The following is a 13,867-nucleotide window of genomic DNA, read 5'->3' as shown; positions in this document are numbered from 1 at the left end:
TTGTGGAAAATCTCTGCTCACAGAGATGCTTTCACACTTTTCTGCAATCTTCCTCTTCTGCCACACCACATTGGGGATCACTTAGGGGTTCTCCATATGTGGTAGCCACTGCAGGGGGACCTCTAATTTTTTGTTAATCTCAATGGTTCATCAGCAGGCAGGCTGGTTGATCTTTGCAATACACGCCCAATGCCTATGCTGAACCAGTTGCATCTGTAATCATTAAAGTTGTGGCCTAATTTGAATCCAGCATGTGTTTCCTGTTCCCTTTCTTTTGTCTGTGCACTCCACCTCTGCCTCACTGTGCCTGGGCCCACAAAACAGTAGATAGCAGTGTAAGAACATTTTAAAGGAAGCACTGTGGCAATAAATAGTTCAGGAGTCCCCTGGCTCATGTATGAGTGCCTACTAGTTATGTAGCCTTGTGCTTCTGTGTAGATTCAGCTGTCTTCTTTGGTTCTAGGAAGTAAACACATTTTCAATCTGCCCTTGGGGCAATCTGAAATTATTAGTATAATGTAAATGACTAATTATAAACAGATTTTAATTATTTGGACTGACGGATTGCTTTGTAAAAATAAAGTTGCATGATAGACTGCTTAACCCACAGCAGCTTAAATATAAATCGCATAAAATAGTTTATTGAACTAAGTCAGCTGAGAAACTAATTCTTCTACCGCAAACTATGTTGGAATTTTTACTGTAAAAAAAAGTACTATATGATCTTTCAAATATTTAGAAGGCAAAGACTTAAAAATGCAAAACATATGTCAAATCTTTACTAGTTCATTTCATGGGTTGTTAGACCTGAGAACTGTGGTATTGCTCATAACAAGCAATCATAGAAGACGATATTACTTCTAAGATTGCTTTCAGAATCCCTGTGTGCAAAACCCCTGTGCAAATATTAGTGAGTAACTAATTCACTGTGCATGTAGAGAAGCTGTGCATGAATTCCCATATAGACCTTGTCAGACAGTAGTTTCCGTAAGGATTGAACCTTATATGGAAATCCAGAACTGACTATTTTTTGCATTCTTTTCTTAGTCCCCTCTTCTCATTCTTCTGTTCCAATGTGATAATGAGGCATATCCTACATTCAGACAACTTCAGGATCTCCCATTAGTGATTCACTTTTTCCTTTCCTGTTGACTGCTCTCGCTATGGAAGGAAGTGAATGCCTATACTAGGAATTCATCCAGTTATTTAAATTAACTACCCTTGGCAAAGACTTGCCCAGTAGCTTGTCTGGGAAAGCCATTCAAATGTCAGCCTATTTCTTCTCACATGAGATAGAAATCAAATTGTTGCATAAAACATTTCTAGCTGGACGCACTTCATGTTTATCTAGCTACAATGAACACACTAAGATTCCTGAGTATTCAGCCTAAGATGTAAATATATTGGGGGTTTTTTCAATAGTAATGGGAAAATATTCCAATTTTGCACCATTAGGTATGTATTCCTTGTTGGGTTTGTTTTATCATATGCTTAGACAATTATATATAGGAACAATTATGCACATTTAAGTTTCTTTTCCTGTTGCTTCAGTGTCGTAATTATTCAGGCCCGCCCACACAGGAGTTGTATATGTTTGTATAAACTATAAAAAGCAGGTACCCTCTGTGAATATGTATTTGCAAGGCTTGTTGTCTAACATATTGTTAGAAAAACATTTATCCTCTTGGGATTTGTGCCTATTAAGCCAGTTAAGTACTTCTTTTATTAATGTGCTTAATAGTATCGCTAAGCAAAAACAATGCTTTCCGTCTGCTAAAAAAAAATAAATCCTGTGAACATGTATGAACTCCTAAGATGTCTATGCAAAAGTATTATTCTTTCTGTGAGACAGCAGTGTAAGCAAGAACTCATTATTTATGCTTTAGGAAATAATAATAATAATAATAATAATAATAATAATAATAATAATAACAACTTTCCTAAATAGGGCTGCCTTCAGATGTCTTCTAAAAGTCAGATAGTTTTTTATTTCCTTGACATCTGATGGGAAGGCATTCCACAGGGCGGGCGCCACTACCAAGAAGGCCCTCTGCCTGGTTCCCTGTAACCTCACTTCTCGCAGTGAGGGAACCACCAGAAGGTCCTTGGAATTGGACCTCAGTGTCCGGGCTGACACATGTCAGAACTCTGCATTTGTGTGGGTGTGAACACATATACTCACAATAATACTGAAGATATAAACCATTAATGATGCAGATAGGAAGGAACTTGAGGCATGTCTTTGGTAAGACAAAGCAAAAGAAATAAGATATAATAGCTTTCAGTATAAATAAGATATCAACATGAATTGCATCACTGAAAAGTGAACTATACCATCCATGCAAATGTGTATAACAGAGCCTTGGCTCTGTCCTGAGGCTGCTTTATCATTAAAAGAAACACAAACAGTGGACTGAGACCTGCAGTAGACCTTGGACCGCTTTCAGATGGGGCTCAGTCCACAGCCTGCCCAGTGCCTGCTCACTTAGTCTGCCTCACCCCCTAGCTATGCCAAAATCTTTTGCCAGGCAAGGTTTTGTGGTATATTTGTGGTAGTTAGGGAAAATTAACTTTGATTAACCTCATTGACTACAATAGATAGATAGATTGATAGATACTTCCTTTGTCCAGGTATCAGGGTGATACTAGTGTAATATGTTGGAACAATATTTATAGTGGTAGGTAGAAATATACTGTGCAGCAAGAAGAAAAAGTCATTGTTTTGTGGCTTACTCAGCATCCAGTTTTTTTATACTTGTTATGTGTTTTTGCTGACATTTCTATAAAGCAGTCAATCCTACCACTATTTCAGATTAAAAGAACGTCTGACACACATTCTATTGGTGTACTTAAAAAATTACTTTTAATATATGCAGTCCTGTTTACAATAATATGCTTTGTTTGAGTCTTTCAGATAAGTGTGCTGGGTGCTGAGGTTTTGGGGTTTCCCCCCTCCTTTTGCTTTGGTTATTGTGCATAGAAATCTGTAGTGAGTTGTTTCCCTTTGTCTCTGTAGTTATCAGAGACTGTTACAGACGATTGCGGTACTCGAGGCTCAGCGCACTCAAGCAGTTCAAGATCTTGAGAGTTTAGGCAGACACCAGAGAGAAGCGCTGAAAGATCCCATTGGATTTGTGGAAAGTCTCCAAAAGAAGGTATTGCAGTGGGAATTTTTAAGCACCCCTGAGAGATGTTTGATAACGAATAATTCATCTCCTGCAGACAAGTGCGTGTAAATGGTAGAATTAGGGGAAAACATGGTCTTTCTATAAGACACAGGCAATTAGAGCTTCTTGAGTCTGTTACCTTCTCAAATACATTGTTTGTTCAAAACTGTGCTTGTGAAGATTTTGTAATGAGGTTGTAATGTTGGTTGAGGGCCTGTCAGATCTAATAGGTAAGGGCAAGAGTTTCCATTCTTCTTCCCTTAACTTGTCTTTTCCCCAATTCCCCACTTGGGGTTGGTTCTTCCGATTCAGGGCCTCCCATGCACTCAGGTAGCCGAGGTATGAAAAGGTTCTCCATACTGTGCCCAACTCCCAATTTGTTTGGCAGTTTCAATTAAGCTGTCTATAAAAGCCACCACTCTCCGTAACTGAGGGGCAGAGGCAGCCATTTCTCCTGACTTTAAACCTCCTTTAACCATCAGTGACATGTTCAGTGGCCTCCATATCCTTTCATGCTATAGACATCGCCAATGCTTCTTGTTGTTGGGTTTTTTAATGGCCCCTTAACATCCCAGCTACAATTCACCCAGGGGTGACACTGAAACATTGTGGTACAAAATGGAGTTTATGCCCTCTCCTACATCCACGTCCCTCTCTAGGTAGCTTTCAGTGTAAACTGAGCCCTTCACTCTTGATCTTATGAAGCCCTCTTACAGCCTGGGCACACTAAGGTCAAAAAGCGTAGGAGGCCAGAGGCATGTTTGCTGGCCCTCATTCCTCTACTCTTGACCTTGTGTTTAGCACACTGATCTGCAGTGAACTTGCAGAAATGTTCAGCTGAATGTGCTTAGAAGCCTTCCCCCAACCAGGAACTCAATATTATCAGGGTTCCCGATTGTAAGGTTCCTGAATAGAAGCCCCTTACAGACTTCTGTGCTAAAGGCTAAAAGGACAAGTGTGGTGGGAATGGGCATTCTTGACATGGTTCAGGATTTTGGGGTAATGGTTGGTACAGACATCTAGTCTCTTCCTGCTCCCCTTGCCCTCACATATTTAGACTGAACATTTGAAGAAGGCTTCTCATGGCAAAATTTCTGCAGAGAAAAACACAACATCTCCATGTGACCAGGTGTTCATGCATAGGATTTGGTTCACACTGAAAGCTGCCTGCAGGTGGAGAATAGGTTTGCATGCTCACACTAATGTCCCACCACACTGTTTTAGGGTCATTTGCCACTCCTAGTTGAATGTATGCTGCAGCTTTGTAACTCCTTTTGCTTGTCATTGACAGTTAATTTACTTCTGATTTTGCAGAGAAAGTTTAGATGTCCTAGCAAAGAGAACTAGCAATTGAGCTGTATGATGCAGTCATGAGAAAGCAGAAGTGTCAGTTTCAGGCCAGTCTGTAGATGTTTTTGTGGAACATACTGCCATTGATTACAATTGAATTATTAAGGGAAGAGCATATAGTGAGTGAGTTGTAGGGGGAAATATCCACACACATTCTGAAGATGTTTTTGACCAACTGTGGTATGTTCTTTAATTTCTATTTCCTGGTCTTCTCCCTGTCTCTCTTAATATGCTATATTTGCTCACAGACTAAAATTTGATGGGGAATCATACTTTCTATTTAGCTAACAAAAGACAGTAAGAGGAGATGACTGTCACTGTTTTAAACATGATCTCCAACAAGCCATCATTTCCCATTCCCCTACATATTTTATACGCTTTCCTGTGTATTACTGTTGGATGAGTTCCTTTTAAAATGTGGAAATACAGTAAAACATGGGTTACTTTAAAACAGGCTCATATTAGTTTCATATTGCATCATTTGAAAGTGTGCTTTGTGTGTATTTGTGAACTCTTTTCTTCATAATTTTGACTTTTTCAGGTTGACGTAGGGCTTCCATATCCACAGAGAGTTGTTCAGCTGCCAGATATATCCTGGGACCAATATACTACAAGCCTTGGGAATTTTGAAAGAGAATTCAAAAACCGAAAGCGTAACAGTAGACGAGCAAAACTTATTTTTGATAAAGGTAAGTAAATAACTATGTCATGGTGGTGGGGCACTCTAATGCTCTTTAATAATTATTTACTATTATTTTCAGTAGGTTTACCTGTAAGACCAAAAAGCCCTTTGGATCTCAGAAAGGATGGAGAGGCCACTTCATACTCTGTCTTGCCTTTCAGTGATTGTCCAGAAGCTTCAGCACACAACCGTCCGCAGGTAAATACTACCAAAAATAAGACAGAAACTATTTTCAGGATTTTATAAAACAGCATTTTCGATAGTTATAATGAATTCAAGGGCACCAGTTTCAAATACCTGCCCATTGGGAATATTTATTTTAATGTGAAAAATTAGATGATTTGCTTAGTCATTCATTGAGTAAACTCTGGTTTTGTTTGAATTAAATCCAGTTAAATGAACTTCTCTAAAGTCTTGTCCCATGTTATGTACTGTATTTAAGCAGATGATAAGAGGGCGACTTTGTGATGAGACCAAACCTGAAACTTTTAATCAGCTGTGGAGTACAGAAGAACAGGTAATGGAAAACGAGGCTAGCAGAATCATACAATTCTATAATGTTCATTTGGTTTTTGCATTGTATTCCCCACCCCTGCCCACCCGCATTAATGAATAAGTGGAGCTCTCTTCTGTGAAACATTAATTGGTATTTATGACCTACTTTGTGATTGCTTCAGAAAAAGCTTGAATTACTACTCCTGAAGTATCCACCAGAAGAAATAGAATCTCGACGATGGCAGAAAATAGCTGATGAACTGGGAAACAGAACTGCGAAGCAGGTAATGGGGAGTAACACTTGTTTGAGGTCTGTGCAGTCCAACAGGTGGGTTCTGTGCCTGTGTAAAACAAGCCAGAGAACTAGGGGTGGATATCCAATCCCTGGTGCAGAAGCTTCAAGAAGTGCAACAGGTTCCTTCCTGCTCAGTTCTCTTCTCATTGCCCCGACAGACTCTCATCTACTGCTTTTGCTAAGAGTTGGTGTCATTGGTTATACAGTTTCTTCTGGAGTGGTGAGAAGAATAGCAGTGGGGGGGGCAATCAATTTTATCTATTCAAATTATCAATGTGTCTCTTCCCAGTAATGAGCTACTATCAAAGCTAACCCTTACCAGAGTTATTTCATATGAATAGCACAGAGGCTTCAGAATTATATTCCTATATAATGTCCACTGAGAACCTAGTTTTTGAACACCAGTATTATTAGTTTGTTGTTCTTTCCATTTAATTAATGAATTAGTAGGTATTAGTAAGAAAACTCTGGTCCTAACCCTTCGCTGCCTTGGGGGATATCTTCAGGAGAAGAAAAGGGTAAGGAGTTAACCCTACGCAAATCCCTAAGATGGAGAGCACTTTACACACCTTTTCCAACAACAACTGCAGCCAAGCTGGTGCCAAACACATTGCCCTGCATTCCTTTGGATCACATATGCCAAGGGAGGTGGATCCTGTTATCTGAGCAGGACCTCTATGCACACTGCTCTGGCTTGCGCCCCAGAGAGGTCACTTAGGTGCTGCTAATGCAGCAGTTTGACTTCATCCCTGGAGGTGTACTCCATTGTCTCATGAGACTGACAGATGCCAACAAGTTAGGTATGCTATCAGTGGCAAGCATTGCCCCCCCCCCAAAATAATCCTTTAATGGTACCAGCTCTCTAGTAAACTTTGTCTGCAAAGTACATGAAAAATGGCAAATTTCAGATTTCCGTGTTGTTGCATTGCACCTAGAGTAAAATTCTAAATGTGTGAAAAGGATTTTTATCCTAGACTAAAAAAATATCCAGGGATGCGGGTGGCGCTGTGGGTTAAACCACGGAGCCTAGGACTTGCTGATCAGAAGGTCGGCGGTTCAAATCCCTGCAACGGGGTGAGCTCCCGTTGCTCGGTCCCTGCTCCTGCCAACCTAGCAGTTCAAAAGCATGTCAAAGTTCAAGTAGATAAATAGGCGGGAAGATAAACGGCATTTCCGTGTGCTGCTCTAATTCACCTGAAGTGGCTTCATCATGCTGGCCACATGATCTGGAAGCTGTATGCCGTCTCCCTCGGCCAATAAAGCGAGAGGAGCTCCACAACCCCAGAGTCGGCCACGACTGGACCTAATGGTCAGGGGTCCTTTTACCTTTACCTTTACTAAAAAAATCCATTTATCTCCTTTGATTAAAGTTACCACTAAATCACAATAAAGATGAACTCCCAGAGTTTATGTTGTAGTTTGAAGGCGTATCTAGAATATTTTTTTATTTGAAATGTGCATATTCCTCACTTACTCATTTATTAAATTTCTATACCTTTCTCAAAAAAGAAGCCCCAAAGCCCACATTTTGCTGATGATCAAAGTACAATTTAATAGTACTTACCATATTTTCTCTTTGTAACCAGATTCACAACTAAGAGGCAACCAGTAATGCCCTATGATATGAATGCAATGTAGCATTATTTCTAGTCCTTACCCCTTAAGATACTTTATATGTCCTAGATCTTTTCCTGGCCACAATGCATTCATTAAATAGGTTTCCTCATAATCTGAAAATATTGGTATCCTATTAAATAGGAATTTAGAGAGAATATTTCATATTTTAAATAATCCTGAATTGAATTGTTCTGATCTTGTTGAAGGAAGGACAGAATGAAAAATACAGTGGTGCCTCGCAAGACGAAAATAATCCGTTCCGCGAGTCTCTTCGTCTAGCGGTTTTTTCGTCTTGCGAAGCATCCCTATTAGCGGCTTAGCGGATTAGCGCTATTAGTGGTTTAGCAGCTTAGCGGCTATTAGCGGCTTAGCGGCTTAGAAAAAGGGGGGGGAGGGGAAAAACTCGCAAGACTTGCAAGACGTTTTCGTCTTGCGAAGCAAGCCCATAGGGAAATTCGTCTTGCGAAGCGCCTTGAAAAATGGAAAACTCTTTCGTCTAGCGGGTTCTTCGTCTTGCGAGGCATTCGTCTTGCGGGGCACCACTGTAATCTGTAACCTCTTACTTTGCTAATTTAGCAAATTAAAAAGCTTTATTCCATAACTTTTTGGTATCTGTGGCTCTGTATTTTCACTATTTAATTGCTTTTATTCACCAGCAATATTGGGCAGATATCGCGGAAAATGGAGGTGACACTGTCTTTATACAAGTTATAAACAAAATTAAGTAGGGGATTAGAGAGGAGGAGTAGAAGCAATCTGGGAAAGTGAGTGACAAGTGGGCAATCAGAGCTTTGGAAGGGCCTTGCAAATGAAGCTGTTCTTGATGATGGATTTGAAGAGGAGTGCGAAGTGTTCTTATGAATAGGGAAGAGGGCAGGGCTTTAAGTGTATGGAGCAGCATGGCAGCTAGGAACTTATGAGTTACACATTTGTAAAGTAGATAATGTTCACTATGTCTCTGTTAAATGTTTAAGGTAACATTACCAGCTGTCACCCATCTCATGTTTTTACCTTTTTAAATACAAAACATAGCTTACTAATTGGTATTAATGTTTAGAATTAGTGCCCATATGTATTTTTAAAAATCTGTTTCCACTCTTTCAGGTTGCCAGCAGAGTGCAAAAGTATTTTATAAAACTGACTAAGGCTGGTATTCCAGTTCCAGGCAGAACTCCAAATTTGTATTTTTACTCCAAAAAGGTAATTGCTAGAATATTTCACATCTGTTTCTAGCGTTTAGATAAAAATACATTTGTGGAAAACATAAATGGTGCTTTATCAGCACATTTTACTTGTTTGTTTGTTTGCTTGCTTGCTTGCTTGCTTGCTTGCTTGCTTGCTTGCTTGCTTTGGAAGAAATTTTCATAAAGAGTAGCCTCTCCATAGTGGTCAAAGACTGCCAAATTTCAGACTGGTCTAGGGGCTTTTGTGCTGGACACCATTTTATTATGATTAAAAAACAAAACCCCAAACATCAATAACTCTTTTTTTGAGGGGGGGAATTAGATGCAATTTGGAGACAAGATCGCCCCTTTTTAAGGCATGAATCATGCCAAATTTCAGAAGGATACTTTCAGAGGTATCGCACAATGTCAGCCATTACAATTGTGGCAGATGGCTTAAAAAAGGAATCACTTCACCTTACCTAGTGTTTTGTGGACAATTAGACTGAAATTTACAGACATAGAGGTGTGCTGGTGCAAGAAATCCACCAAATTGCAGACAAATAGAACCAGGGAATTTTCGGAGTTAATCTGGGGGGATTAATTTTCCAGACTGACTTATTCCCTAGTGGTATAGAAGCAGAGGACTGGGAAATTTTCAGCGGTGTGTCACCAGTATGCTGTGTCTTCACATTAAACCATAGTTTGCTTAAGAGATAATGGTTTAAAGCGCACTGTTGTATGTCTTGTTCATGTGTGTAATAAAACTGTACCATTCCAACACAAATTTATCCATGGCATTTTTTTCTTTCCCCACCTTGCTGTTTTTAGTTTACTTGTATTTGGTTTTTCCTTTCAATCCCTTCCCAAAATCTGATGATCACCAACCTGGCTGCTACCATAAATATCCAATGAATGGTTTAAAGTGGACATTCAGTGGAATATCAGAGCAGCAGATCCACAGTTTCATACCATTCCCAGACAGGGTAGAAGGCGGAGGCCTTTTCCTCACCTTCTGGTGCTCCACCTCTAGGCTAGTATGACTGAGAGGCCCTTTCTTCTGTGGATTTGTGGAGCTTTGGGTCCTACACAGTGGCATTATCCCTTCTTCGTTACTTAAATTCTGTTTTAAACCGGTTATTAAATGTTTTGGTTTAAAGCACCCTGCTTGCATTGGTTCTGAAGAGCCTTGTTGATCGCTTACACAAATCGTTTTATTTGTGCGATTTTGTAAATAGGGAAGCGGGAGTGTTCTATTTCACTTAATTACTTAATCAGATTTTTAGCCAGTTTTTGGCAAAACAATTTCTTGTTTTCAGAATTCATCAGTGTTTTGACCATATGTTGTAATAATGTCTTTATAATGAAAATTAGAAGTAATGTGGTGGTTCTTTTTCACTGCATTTCAAACAGCATTTGTTTGTTGTACTCATCAGCAGTTTGATGTGTATCTAAATTGCCTGTGAATGTCCACAGAAGTGGGCCGAAACACGGTGAGGATGCCTTTTCCTGATGAGTATTCAATTCATGTTGAATCTGGTTTGGGGGAAGCACATCAAAATGCAATATTTAACAAGAAACTACATGATAGATATGGATTGTGGCTAACGCTGTTTGTATACAGCTTCCCAAACCAATGGTGAGAACACATTGGATACTGTTAAAATGTTACGATGTTGGTTTCTTAATACCATTTCATAGATGGTGTGTTCTTCTGTTGTAGTCCTCCAGTAGAAGGCAACATCCTCTGAATAAACATCTCTTCAAGCCCTCAACTTTCATGACATCCCATGAACCTCCCGTGTATATGGACGAAGATGATGACAGATCAAGTTTTCATAGTCATTTAGGCAATGCAGCAGAGGAGGAATCATCGGTATATTTTTTATTCTAAGTAGATGATTATGCATGAAGGTGCTGAGAGTTAAGACAGCTCAAGGAATGCCTGTGTTGAGTAAAGGAAACTCTTCAATATAACAGCAACAGGTTTTCGGTGCCAAAAGTGTTGGGTAAAGGTGTATCTGTTTATTTTTCCTTTCCTTTCCAAACCCCCATGCGAGAGCTGAAAATAATTCTGCTTTAATCTTCAGCATCTTGGTACATTTCTTATGTGATTATTATTATTTAACAGACAAGGACAGATCTTCTTTGTACATGCAGGTCCTGCTATCTGCCCACCCGCTATGTGAAAATTCAGTTATCCAAACATAAAGAATTATGCCCAAACCTTGCTATACACACTACAGATTCAGATATCCAGACAGATGGAGTTTGCCTACTTCCTTACTTGTTTTTTGGAAAGAAACCATGCAGGGAGGAAGTGGGGAGATAAATCAGGGAGCAGGAGGGAGTGGACAAACCAGTTTTCCTTTTGTCTCTCTCTTGCTGGTTGGCTGCAGCCATTTCAGGAAGAAACTATGGAGGGAGTGGGAGAGAGATCAGATAAATCACAGATTAGAAACGTTCCCATAGAAATCATTAGAAATTGTACTCATTTTGTGAACGCTTGCCAAATGAATGATTTCCAGAGAATTCATTGTGGTTGGTAAGCAGGATAACTCAGGGTTAGAGCTTTGAATTCACATCCCTCAGATACAGCTCTATAATTATAAGATGACATTGATTTTACTGTGAGGATTGCCTACAGTGATTCTGTGGCATGCAAGTGTAAGCAGTAGTCAGATAAAGAAATTATCTTCCACAACTTCTCAGCTTGGAAATGGTTAGGTGCAATCTTTCCAGCATGACCAGGCACATTGTTTTCATTCATGGCATTAGTTTATTTTCTGTCTGGATGTTCTGCTTCTATAAGAAAAAAGAGAACTAGGCCATTGCCGTAGTCCTAGGGCCACTTTAGTCCAACCCTTCTGCTTTACCCCACCCTCATGAGGAGCCAGAGGAGCCCTTCCACTTCCCTCACAGGTAGCGTCTCCTGCACGTACCTTCCACAGCATCTCCAAGGCTGTGATCCTCTGTGCACTTTCTTGGGAGATAGCCCCATTGAACTCTGCCATCGGGGAGAACAAAGTGTGTTGTTTCTCAGGGCTCTCTCAGCAAGACAGGTGGCTTTTTTCAGAACATTACTTTTCTGCTTTATCCTCTTTTCTTCTACTGCTGTTCTTATTGTACATCCTTGACTACTTTTTATTTTGTAATAGGCAGCTTTGGTCAGAGATTGTTCTGCCAACCCTGGGAAGGGGACATAGAACAGGAGGCTGAAGAAACCCATACAAATCCAAGTTTAATGTGATTTTGTTTTATGAGACATCTTGAGGGCTTTTAAAGGCAAAAGTCAGAGTAAAAATAAATCTCATAAATGTTCTCCTATTCTGCACCTCAGATTGTAAAACTGCATTGAAGGATTTTGTTTGCTAGGTTTATCTTTAGTGAAAACAAATCTGTTCTCTATCACATTTCAAAGATTACATTAGAAGTCATGCAACACCCTATTAGAATTTTTCATTCTGTCTTGGTTGCATCTCTGCCTTCAGGGGACATTCTGTTTCTTCCTGTCTCAATTGTTCTTCAAAGCTGTCCATCCACATTTCTCTCCTATTCCTAGCTATCAAAGTGTTTTTAGAGGTGATGAATGAATCTGATAACTTAAAAATCAAGCTCATGTTAATTTTTAAGAGGGAGAGGGGGAAATGTCTTTTCAGTAATGAAGCCATTCTAACATTTCTATTCTTAAATTTTGTCTTAGAGAGAAAAACTCACAAAAATACTATTTTCCTTTAGCATTTGTGGATATGCTTAAACGGTTTGGATTCTTAATATTATTCATTCTCTCCCCCCTCCCTCTTTAACAGGATGAAGAAAGTATCCCTGTAGCATATCGAGAATTACCAGAATACAAGGAGCTGCTTGAGCTAAAAAAGCTGAAGAAGCAGAAACTGCAGCACATGCGGGCCGAAAGTGGTTTTGTGCAACACATAGGCTTTAAGGTTAGTAAAGCTGGAGGGTTAAGTAGGAGCTTTCCTGCCACTCCTTTAGTCAACTTGGGTGGCAGGGTCATTGGATTAGAACAAGCGTAGTGTTTTAGAGTGGTCCATGCTAGCTGAGTAAAACTTAGCTAAAGAGAAATTGAGAAAAATTATAGCTGTTTTCGGGACCTAGCCTTCATGTTAGAAACTGGTTATATTGCACCTAAGACTGTTGTAAGCTGCCCGGGGAACTGCTGGTGAAGGGTAGGTAATAAATTTCATTATTATTACAATTATTTAATCTTAAGTAAGATTGCACTGGCAGTGACATTTCCAAAAAAGTTTTCCCCCTTGAACATTGTCAGAGATGAAACAATGACGTTTGTAGGTGATCCTGAGCTTTTTGTAGAGCTAGTTACCAATAACTATAGTAGTTGCATTGCAACCTATCTCATAGTTCTGAAAGGGGAGATGTTAGAGAAAACAGTTTATGATGCAAACTAACTCTAACAGCAGTTTAGCATCGACTGCGGGTACCCAGGGTGGGTGCACACCAGGTTGCAGTGTGTATGTGTGCCAGCCTCACCCACACTGCCAGAGCAACCCCCACTGGAGCAAAGCAGGGCTGCATTGAGTCACCTGCCCGCCCATGCAGGGGGGAGCCCTGCCAGCCGATGTGGCCTTGGTGGGCAGAGAGGGGCACTGGGTTGGGCCGTGCTGGGGGTGCTTGGTCACGCCTGGTTCATGCCACCTCAGAAATTGTGCTCACGGACTCCCTGGCACACACACACACCCCTACGCTACAGCCCTGGCTCTTAGGCATAGCAACTTATTTCCTCTCTCTCTCTCAGCCAGTTATATTCTCCTATGTGTTCTTTCAGTATTGAGGGTGAGAAAATATTCCTTAAATCACAACTTTTGACACCCTCTCTGTAGAGAATGATAACCTGTAGAGACTTACATTTTTGGAAATTGCTTTTGGAAATGGTTTTCCTGAGTGTTCTCTCCTGAATCTGTTTTCAGTGCGATAACTGTGGAATCGATCCCATTCAAGGCATTCGGTGGCACTGCCGAGACTGCCCTCCAGAAATGTCTTTGGATTTCTGTGATTCTTGTTCTGACTGGTAAGCAACATGCATCTATGACAATTACTAACAATAAGCATAAGATGGAAA

The 13,867-nt window shown here is 40.2% G+C and overlaps 1 protein-coding gene across 7 annotated transcripts in view; it reads left to right on the top strand.

The window, feature by feature from the left end:
* The window catches only part of ZZZ3 (zinc finger ZZ-type containing 3), a 43,061-nt gene that overhangs the window by 24,266 nt on the left and 4,928 nt on the right, over window positions 1-13,867 (top strand). For 4 of the 7 annotated variants that reach the window (XM_081868332.1, XM_081868330.1, XM_081868331.1 and 1 more), the window contains 9 exons: window positions 3,017-3,155; window positions 5,059-5,206; window positions 5,279-5,397; window positions 5,642-5,716; window positions 5,877-5,978; window positions 8,711-8,806; window positions 10,493-10,645; window positions 12,579-12,713; window positions 13,716-13,816. In XM_081868332.1, coding sequence (XP_081724458.1) covers window positions 3,017-3,155; window positions 5,059-5,206; window positions 5,279-5,397; window positions 5,642-5,716; window positions 5,877-5,978; window positions 8,711-8,806; window positions 10,493-10,645; window positions 12,579-12,713; window positions 13,716-13,816 — 1,068 coding nt within the window. The remainder of the gene's footprint in view (window positions 1-3,016; window positions 3,156-5,058; window positions 5,207-5,278; window positions 5,398-5,641; window positions 5,717-5,876; window positions 5,979-8,710; window positions 8,807-10,492; window positions 10,646-12,578; window positions 12,714-13,715; window positions 13,817-13,867) is intronic. The other 3 variants (XM_081868336.1, XM_081868335.1, XM_081868334.1) reach the window with 3 other exon arrangements.

The sequence above is a fragment of the Podarcis erhardii genome (assembly GCF_964252035.2).
Source record: "Podarcis erhardii genome assembly, chromosome: 6".
Classification (NCBI taxonomy): domain Eukaryota; kingdom Metazoa; phylum Chordata; class Lepidosauria; order Squamata; family Lacertidae; genus Podarcis; species Podarcis erhardii.
This window is presented reverse-complemented; position numbering and strand designations above follow the sequence as displayed.